We start from the raw sequence: 11,238 nt of genomic DNA on the forward strand, positions 1-11,238 counted from the left end.
CATGGCTTTGAAATGTTAGAGTTATGATATTTGTTGTCATGTGACTGCCATCTAATATTATCATATATAACATCTCTACAAAGACACTCATGCACACACAGTGTAAGGTAGCAGAAGCAGAAGAGGCTTCATTGTTCATTTGAAGAGTTTAAAAGCCGTAAATGATGATGTGGTTTGACTCAGACTCAGACAACACTCAGACTGACCACCAGTCACTTATGTAAATTCTTCTGCACTGATAAAACTGCTAAAAGTGTCTATAGTAGTGATTCAGAAATTCTGAGTAACACAGATTTCTTCACACTTCCTATTTTTAATATTTGGCTAGTCTCAGCCTCAGACAACACATGCACGGAACATTGGCTAAATGTCTTATGCATAAGGCACACTAAGCTGGAAACACTTCTGGAATTTTGAAGTCTTCATCGGATTGGTTAGATTATACAGCATTTCTGAGAGACGAGTGTATCACGTTCTTTCTGTTCCTCCTGGAAACAAAAATGCCACAGCGCCAGGCCTTCTCACAAAAGACGAAAGCCGTCCTGTTTACAACTGTGACGACGAACGCCTAGGATCAACTGAACGCTGGATTCAACGTATGTAAAAATGTTAAAGTTTGCGGCTTAGAATCTTTAAAATATGTCTGAGAGTTTTACACACCGCTCAGTTGTAGCAACATTTCCACGCCTCTAAACATGACGCAGCATAAAACGAAACGATTGGTTGCTTTACCTGTCAGTCATATGTCCTCTTGGGCGGGCCTTGGCCATTCAAAACATTATATATGTATTTCACATATACAAACACATCTTAAAGGTGCCAATGTAACATTTTCATCCAGTCAAATGTTATGTTGGTTGTATTTTTTTGTGAAGTTCGTGTAAAAAAAAAAAAAAAAAAAAAAAAGAAACAGGAAGTGTATCGGGACCAGTATGTTTACATCTAGCGAAATTGTCTATAGAAGGTCTGGAAACTTTAGCCGTTTTGAATGGCTATTCGTAAATTAATGTTTGGTTGAAAGTGACTTGCGTGCAGCCCTGTTCAGATCCAGCATAAGCAGCAAATTTATGTTTTTTTATTTTGTACATTTTTATATATTTTTAATATATATACTTAATACTTTAGGCAAAACATGGGCTCAAAACTTCTAATTTAATGGTACAATAATCATGTACTGTAGAAAATTAAATACAAACAGAATATAGACTGAAACAACACTGTAAACCTACTTTAAAAAAAAGTTGTAATTTTCCTTTTTTTTGTCCTGATTAAAGTATTTCTGATTTATTTATTGTTATAAGAAATCTTCAGTATGTTCTCAACAATATATTACAAAACAAAGACTGACACCATTAACAATACAAAAAAAGTTTCTTTAAGAAAGATATATATATATATAACAACATCTCTCTCTCTCTCTCTCTATATATATATATGCTGTATACTATGATATATGATATCATATTATATGATATGTAATGTAATAATATTCCTTAGATTTGCAGTTTAAAGCTAAAACACAGACAATTTAGTGATGAGCCAAAATACATTTTTGATGCTAGGTGTTGTCTGCACATGCATTTCCTGTATTGTCATCTCTATATTGTCAAATAAATTTTCTCTCTTCCTCTCACACTGTTCTTTACAGGAAGTATTAACTCTATAAAATGGACTGTGTGTTTAATTCTGTGCATTAATAGATCAGTATGGAGCTTAGTCTACTTCCTCTAACACTCTGTGAGTATCATTTTCTCATTTATGTATTATTTTTCTCATTTTGTGTAGTGATGGAGTGAATCTGTGATCTTGTGTTTTTAATCTTTCTATGTATTTGATCTGTTTTTCATTCATGCTGCTGATCTATGGCAGAGTATCAGATCCGTCTGTAGCTCATGACAGTCAAATACACTCTAATGTGCTGTAGATGAATGAGATCAGTGTATTTATCACAGTTATGATGGCTTCAATTGTAAACTTTAAGGTTTGTAAATGCCAGTTCATACTGCACGCACCCAACAAACCCTGACTGAACATGTTCAGTTGGTGAAAAGTGTGTTTTTTCTTTGTATGTTTTTTTTTCTTTTTTTTAAGTGCTGTCTTCAGTAGATTATTTGTTGTCATTAGCAGATATGAGTGCAACTACATAGTCTTTACTTGTGACGCTGAACTGTGAGTCTTGGTTTAATGGCAGGTTTTGTCGTTCTTGAATTGTTGTTCATCAATAGAATACCATGTGTAGGTGACGCTGTGAGGCGGCTTGTGGTTCTGCAGTCACTCCAAATTCCAAATAAAGATGTTAATGACCACAGTGACACCACTTCCCACATGATGACATGCAAAATACTATTTGCAATCCACTGGTAAAAATAAATAGAGCTGATTTGATAGAATAGAGATGGACAGTGTTGAGCTTATGGACCAGAGAATTATGGTTTGCTTTCTGCTTTGCTGCTTTGTGGCTATAACCAGTGTTACAATATGCATCTTACAATAAGTGCGAGATCGGTGATTTAATTTTTGTAAACAATGCCACTGAACCGAACAAAACTTGCATATTTTGATGATTATTGCTGCTGAAAATGATCAGTTATTGTCATGTTTTGGCCTGTACTAATCATTTGGAGTACTATAGACTGCTAAAAGTTAAAACAAATCAAGGAAAAGAGTGCAAAAAACTGTCACAAAATGCGTTTTGTGGTTGGCCAAACTGAACCAGGATTTCCAGGTCAAGAATCTTGACAACATCCGTGTTTGTTCTTATCATTTCTGGTCAGGTAGGTGAAATATTAGGCTAATATTTTAATTAATACTGCTCATATGTATCTTTACCACCTATTAACTTAGGTTTGTCAAAATATTGTGCCATTTCCTGCTTACTAAGTCCTTCTCTATATGATTTAGCAGCTTCCACACAATTTTTTTTTTTTTTTTGCTTAGAGAGCATAAATTATTAGAACAACATATTCAGTAGTACATTAACTGTGTAATCCGTGCTGTTGTTTTGTTGTTTACATCCGAGTATTGCCAGTATGGCAATGTTTAGTCCATGTTTAATCTGCGGGTTGAAGTGAACCTCATTGATTATAATGGAACCTTGTCAGATTGCAATTTACCGAGTGAGCTTTTTAGTGATTATAAGGGGAGCACTCTTTTTAGGCTTTAAAGGAGAAGTCCACGTCCAGAACAAAAACTGACAGATAATGTACTGACGCCCTTGTCATCCAAGATGTTCATGTCTTTCTTTCCTCAGCCGTAAAGAAATTTTAGGATTTTTTTTTCTATATAGTGGACTTCTACGGTTTCCCCCGAGTTTGAACTTCCAAAATGCAGTTTAAATGTGGCTTCAAACGATCCCAAATGCAGTTGTAAACGATCCCAGCCGAGGAAGAAGGCTCTTATCTAGCAAAACGATTGGTTATTTTCATGTTAAAAATACAATTTAAATACTTTTTAATCTCAAACGCTTGTCTTGTTTTGTTTTTCCTGAACTCTGTGTTTTCTGACTTATGGTTATGGTATTTCGAAAAACTCAGATCGTATTTTCTTGCTGAACTTCAAAAATAATTTCAAAATCACCCTACATCACCGCAGAAGTACTGACCCAGTCTTTGCAAAGTGAACATGCAAAGAATATCAAACACCCTTAACAAAAAAGGTAAAACAGCGATATAGAGCGATTTTGACCGAGAACATGAGATGGAAGTTTTTCGACATACCCTAACTGTCATTTACCAGAAAAAAACAGTTCAGGCAGAGTAAGACAAGACGAGCCTTTGACATTAAAAAAAAGTATATAAATTGTATTATTTTTATGAAAATAACTAATTGTTTAACAAGATAAGACCCTTTTATCTCAGCTGGGAAGAACAGCTGCATTTGGGATCATTTGAAGCTGCATTTAAACTGCATTTTGGAAGTTCAAACTCGGGGCACCATAGAAGTCCACTATGTCCTGAAATGTTTTCTTCAAAAAACATAATTTCTTTACGACTGAAGAAAGAAAGACATGAATATCTTGGATGACAAGGGGGTGAGTATATTATCTGTAAATTTTTGTTCTGGAAGTGGACTCCTCTTATCCTTTCATTATTTGAATAAAGTCACTCACGGTGTCACAGATAACCATTTAGCCTGTCCACTATTGCCTCTTGCCATTGTGTAGCATATACTGAGTGAAAGTAGAGCAGGTCCGAGTTGTTGCGACTGAGTGGAGGCGGACACTAGTTAGCATAGTCATGACTCTGCGTATACTAAATGAGGTAAAGGTGTAGAGTTACATTCAAGCCATTTTAAGACACAAATAAATCAGTTTCACGGGGAAAAACATTTGTCATTAAGGATGAGTTTTAGATGATAAAATTAGTGACTGGTGTGGGACTTTAAGTAGGCGCAGTAAAATAAATGAGAAAGGTTTGCCGATATTCATAGAGTCATATATGGTATTCAGAAGCAACATCATCTTAAATCAATGTGATTTTCTCTTCTTGTTTTTTAGTGATGATTTCCAACATCCACCCTGGACAGGCTCAAGGTGATTTGTATTTATATTTAAATCTTTACACGAATTTCACTTGTGGAACTTATCAAGACTGATTTTATGAGCCACTTTAGCCTTGATTGTACAGAGTGTTGAAAAAAGCAATGTAGGAGTGAGAGAGGGAAATGGTATTGGAAAGTACCATGAGCTTTGGTCCCAAAACTATTCTGATTGCACAGCCTAACCCATATCAGATATTTAGGGAAAAGACTGTTACTTTTAGACATGAAGATACTGAGGCTGAAGTGCAAAACATCTAATTACGTCAAAACATCTGATTAGGTCTGTCATTCATCTTAGGAACATGACAACATCAATAATAAATCCAGTTAAACTTCCAGTCTAATTTGCATAAGAAGTTGGCACCTGATGAATCTGAAATTTTAACAGTAGCCAATGTTGCAGAAAGTTACTTTTAAAAGTAATGCATGACAATATTGCTTTACTCTATAAAAAAGTAACTAATTGTGTTAATTACTTTTCATGGAAAGTAACACATTATGTAACTTTTCAGTTACTTTCTGTCACCTGGGGTCTGTTCATCATACATGGATTACCCAGTTAGCTGGATTTCATTGTTGGTGATTTGAGATGATCCAGGATTGTTAGGTTCTTCAAAGCTTATCCTGGAGTTGCTGTCATAGCAAAGGAAAAGTAACTCATATATTTCATTGTTCATAAAAGTGATGTGTTACTGTAATATTTGAAAAAGTAACCTGATTACATAACTTGTTTAGTGTATGATGTCTAATTTTTCCTCTGTAACTACTTACAAAGTTGGCAATGATGCCTATTAGTGTTTTAAAATGTGTTCTGATTCAACTATTAACCAATTATGTTGCATATTATTTTTTTTTTATTGTTTTTGCTTTTAAAAGTAAAAATAGTATCATATATGCAAAAGGTATTTTGTGTAACTCTAAGGATTGTTGCAATTGTTTATTTTCACATAAAATGAAGAAAATATTCAAGAAGTAACACTTTTTACACTTCTCTATTGACACTTAGTGGAAAGAAAACGCTTTTTGCTATTTTTGCTATGCAGCCATGATAAATGCATTTATCAGTACACAAATGATCAAATATTAAATAACACTACAGTAAATGTATAGTTCATATTATGTAATGTGCATGTTGCCTTAATCAAAAATGTTTGATTAATGTTTGAATGAATGTTGACAAACAAATGTTGTATCCACTGCTAATATGGATTGGAAGTGAAAAGGGGGCACACATGTGCAGTGTCTGTTGTCTTTTTCATATTAATACAGTAGAATACAAAGAAAATTAATCAGAGCACAGCTCTTGTCACAGATATTTCTCTGATACTATTCTTGTGGTGATAATGTCACACAAAAACCTCAAGTGTTACATTATTTTACTAACAGATAAAAATAGAACATGACAGAAAATGTACAATCCAACTGACGCATCATGATTATTTGTAGCTCAACCTCAATATTTACTCTATATTTTAATTGTATTACACCGTTAGACACTGCCACATGTGCTGATTTTCACAGTCACTTATTTTGGCTTCTTTAGACGCTATATCATAACCTCCTTTTGTTCAGTTCTTCCAGAGAAACCTAAACTTCTTCTGACTGTTCAGCCTGAACCATCGCAGATATTCATTGGAGAGAATGTCACTCTCACATGTGACATACAGGGGGAAGGTTGGACATACAGGTGGCTGTGTGGAGGTAAAGAGCACACCTCTGAGGAGAAAGAGTTCAATATCACTCTGTGGTTTAAACAGAAATGCAAGTGTTCTGGCAAGAGACAATCAGACCTCTCTACATGGAGTGAAGAAGTGACTCTGACTGTGTTGTGTAAGTGATAATTTTTGACAAACATTATAATCTTGCTCAGCCCAAAAACATAATAACGCATCGGGCCCTATTATACATCCCGTGCAATCCAAGTGTAGTATCATGTTCACGTCCAGCGCTACTTTGTTTAAATAGCAAATAAACATTCGCCCAATGGCAGTCAATGTCAATGGAACAGTATTTTTTTAAATTTACTTAGAGGGCACGTTAGTAATATGCATCTTTAGGCGGGTGCACAGCGTGTGTACACTCTGTTTATTACACACACATGGATGCGCAGCGTTCTCAGATAGCACACGTACGTCTACAAGATGTCTGTTAATGATCACTTGATCTGGAAAGGATCTGCTGTGTACAAACATCTGATAGATGTCTGTAAGATGTCAGTTTTCTGACGTTTCCTATCAGATGTCAAATAGACGTCTATTAGATGTCTTTAAGATGCTTATGATTTAGGATGCATGTAAAATTTACATCATACAGACATCTATCAGATGTTTGTAGACAGCAGATGCTTTCCAGATCAAGTGATTTTTAACATCTTTCAGACATACATGTGCTGTCTGGGACTGCAGAATAACAAACACTCCAAAAATACGTCTTGCACCATTGATATAGAAAATATCAATGGTGGCTGAAAAGGCTGAAAGGTGTATTAAAGTTTAGACATTCATATAAATGATAGAAGTCATAAGTAATACACAATGATTGAAGACTGTTCATTAAATCAAATTTGTGAAATATTTACAGCCAAACCCAAATTAACTGTAAAGCCCCAGAGTTCAGTGTTCACTGGAGACACAGTTACTTTGAGCTGTAATACTGGACGGTCATCTGGATGGAAAAGTATCTGGTACAAAAACTTTAGGAGAATAAAAACTGGTGACAAAACGAAAATACTGAGTGATGTGAAAATCTCTGATGGAGGAGAATACAGGTGCAGTGCATATAAAGGAATGTACTATACAATTCAAAGTCAAAGGGTTGTGCTAACAGTAAGTGGTAAGTGCTCTTGTTGTGTGTGCATGTGCATTTTTTTTTACTGGGCAATCTAGTTTTGAGTTTGCTATAATATTATTCAAATTAATATAATCTATCAACATTATCATATGCAGTCAGTTGAATTAATCTTATAAAGCCTACAGTCATTTAGATGTGTCCTGCGATCATTACAGAGAGACCCAAGCCTGTGGTGCGTGTTCATCCTGATGGACATGTGTTCAGAGGACAGACAGTCACTCTCACATGTGACATACAGGAGACAAACGTCACCTGGAACTACAGCTGGAATAAAAATAATTCAGTGATTCATGTCAGTCAATCTCAGGAATACCGAATCAGTTCTGTTAATGAATCACACACAGGTAATTATAGCTGTACTGGAAGAGAAACACAAGGATCACGATACTCACACACCAGTGATGAAGTTACACTGACTGTATCAGGTGAGTGTCTTCATCTCTTCTTTACATCATAAATAAGTAAATGCAGAACATGATTTACAAACAGGTCCAACTGGCATTACACTGAGACACAAATCGACTCAATTTTACATCAGTGGAAGAATCTGCTCACTAAGCTCAGTGGATCCCGTTAAATTTGTATATTTTAACAAAACAAAAAATCCTATTAAATCTCTTAGATAAGTCTAATTTGATGTTCATGAAATCGTCTGGTTGTGTTTCATGTTTTAAAGCCCCATCATCAGTTCTCAAACTGCTCAGTTCTCTACTGGCAGCTTCTCCATATCTGCTAGTGACCATCATACTGGGAGTCAAATGCTACAGAGCTCATGGTGAGATCTCCCTTTCTCTCAAAATTGATCTCCTGCATTGTTATAAATAATTCAAATGTCATTTATTCCAAGTTTTTCTGTTTTACAGTTCAGACTGATGAGATCTATTAATATGCTGTCACAGAGAAGCAAAAGCCTACAGTCATGATGAATGAAACTGCTGCAGTATACAGTATTATAAATTATCAGCGTTCAGAGTCGACACTCAGAGACTGTATCCTAAATCAATTTTAGGGGATGTTCTTTTTTTAGTGGACTCAAATAAAATAATATGCTGACATTATACATATTAGTTAATAAATATAAATAGCAGTTGGCCCATTTAAGGTAGCCAGTTTCTAGAAATCAAATGGAAACAAACAAACAAACAATAATTTAGTATATTATACAGTAACATTCTGTAAAGTACTGCAAAATTAACAGTAAACTACAGGCAAATGTGCTGTTTTTTTTTTACAGGACAATGTTTACGTACACTGTAGCTGCAACCAGTCAATTACTGCAAATTTACAGTTAAAACTTTTATAGTGTGGGAAAATGCATTGTAAAAACAATTGTGATTTGTTACAGTATGTAGTGATATTTAAAAAAAAATCCTATCTTCATATTCTTAATGATCTGTTCTGCTTTTTCATGTGTTTATCTTAATATTATTGGGATATTTCCCATCCTTCATTCATCCTTGATGTCATGTCCACTATAGTTTGAGGGCTGATCATAAATATGGGATAAAAGAAGGTTTATAGCAAGTAAATTAAATTTGTACGATAGTATATATTTATGACACTGGTGTATTAAATTATTGACTAGTAATGTTTTTACAGCAATCACAGAAAAACATGTACAGGAAACAAAATGTATGCCATGGTTTATTTCTTAGTGGAACATCTACAGTGGTAGACTGAGTTTCAGTTCTCTCATCAGTGCTTTTTTGTGTTAATAATTATATACATTAAATGGTTGTAAGTACATTTTTTCTTCTTTTTTTCACATTTAGGAGGGTTGTGGCTTCACACAATCACAAAACCCATCATACTTCAATATTTTATGTTTTTATCAGAACAGTTATGATGGTTAAAACAAGAGAGCATATTTGGTTTTGCTCTGGTTTATTTACTTTTTACATGCAGTGACTGACCAATCAGAATTGAATATTCATGAAGTTTGAATCACCTTTTTGCAACACATGCCAATGATGATAGATTTTTTTTTTCTTTTAAATACTGGCCATAAATTTGCATTTATATTTTGGGGCTTGAATTTGGAAACACCAAAACATCTTTTTATTATTATTATTATTATTTTAAATTATACACTGTTCTGTCTTGTGAAGTGTAAATAAAATGACATTTAATAAGCCATTGAATCATTTGCTCACATGCTTGTCCAGGTCAAAACGAAATGCAATATGTGCTTTACCAGAAGTCAGAAGCTTTTTAAGATACAACAAAAAAAGAAATTGCCTAAAAATGCATAAAATTGTCTTTTCTTCATGGTCCACATGTAAATGTGCCTAAAGGCTGGCCTTTACTTGCAGATTTGCTGATCTGAGGTCTGTTTTCTAGATCTCTCCAAGCATGATGCTATACTTAAAGATAGGAAACCTGTACCTAGATCAGCATTTTCAAGAATATCAGCATTTAGAGCGATGCTCCTCATGGTCCATCAGAACTGATATGTCTACATTCAGAGACATTGGTTTGACCTTTAGAACTTTGCTGCACACTGTGTTGCAGACAGCATCTGAAGTTCTCGAAAACAGAAATACAAGCACCAAAGGGGGCGTTTTAAAGGGCATCTGCAGGGTCAGGGTCTCTCAACGGTCGATGGGCCTATGCCAGACATGCAACTATACAAAAACATCATCTGGACTCAAAACCTGTTGCAATATAATGACACATTTAGACAAAAATTGATTCTTGTACTCATTTATTTAATATAATCACATTTAATGCTACTGTCTATATCTACTGGACATATACGGATGAACCCTTTTTACAGACTGTTGATGCATAATAATGAACTTTGTAAATTTGTCTGTTAGTCTACATGTTCTGCTTGCATCTCCAGAAGGTATTTAGGAGCGAAATGACAATAAACCATGACCATGACCACTTATTGTTGGGAAATTGGTAAAATCAACATTAATTTAGAAAGGTTTCATGCAGTCAAACTAAAACAATGTAATTAGAAGGTGAAACATGAATGGAGTGAATGTTTTACACCCTTACATATAAAAACCTCAGCACTGCTTGATCTGATCTGACCAAAAGAGAAATGGGCATATGGTAATTGCTGTGAATTTAGGCTAATTAGAATTGTCAAGAGGTTTTATCATCCATTAGAGATAGCTGGGTTCGCTACACATACAATAAGAATGGCAATGAATGCACATCTGTCTAGTGGATGAAGAGGAGACTGAAATTTGAAGTTTATGCTGGTGAAATGATGTTAGCATGGCCTTGTTCATTACCTTAAAAGGCTATAGTGCAGATAATGACTAGAAAACCCAAAATAACAATTAATGGACAAATGAAAGGAGTCGACTAATGCACTCAGCCACACTTTCAGTGAGATTGCATATTATTTTCGTCTAATTGAAGTGTTTCCCTAAAATCTAACAATGTGGTCAGATAAAATAAAATCTCTACTTGATGTCATAAGTGATAAATTATAGATTCTTTCAAACGACTTGGAAATAGACCCCCTGCAGACAGATACAAACGCTGTGGGCCGCTGCTGAGGAACTATTTTTCAACATTTCACTCATCTAATGGCGAGGCGGAGGAATATCCGAGGCCATCGCGCAATTACCTCAGATTATATGTAAGCGTTTGGGTTTTCTGTGTGAGGGCCATAAAAGAGAATTTTATTTCAAATGTGTGTTTTTCACTCGATGGAAAGAGTTTCTCTTTCAGACGAAACAGACCCCCTTTTTTAAAGGTAATAATTTACCTGTCAGAATCGCAGCGGAAGCACAGCAAGACGCCACTTCGCCGAGGCACTAATGGAAAATCCATTCTGTTCATGTTTCGGAGAATCCCTGAACGCTTCAATCGGTGTTAAATGTAACT

The 11,238-nt window shown here is 34.9% G+C and overlaps 1 protein-coding gene across 1 annotated transcript; it reads left to right on the forward strand.

The window, feature by feature from the left end:
- The first annotated feature begins 4,416 nt into the window (after positions 1-4,416).
- LOC127167572 (low affinity immunoglobulin gamma Fc region receptor II-like) lies at positions 4,417-8,376 on the forward strand. The gene is made up of 6 exons (XM_051113700.1): positions 4,417-4,531; positions 6,112-6,369; positions 7,120-7,371; positions 7,545-7,820; positions 8,066-8,164; positions 8,253-8,376. The coding sequence occupies exons 1-6, from the start codon at positions 4,498-4,500 to the stop codon at positions 8,273-8,275; spliced, it is 942 nt and encodes a 313-aa protein (XP_050969657.1). The 5' UTR covers positions 4,417-4,497; the 3' UTR covers positions 8,276-8,376.
- The last annotated feature ends 2,862 nt before the right edge of the window (positions 8,377-11,238 follow it).

Source organism: Labeo rohita, chromosome 7 (genome assembly GCF_022985175.1).
Source record: "Labeo rohita strain BAU-BD-2019 chromosome 7, IGBB_LRoh.1.0, whole genome shotgun sequence".
NCBI classification, from domain to species: Eukaryota; Metazoa; Chordata; class Actinopteri; order Cypriniformes; family Cyprinidae; genus Labeo; species Labeo rohita.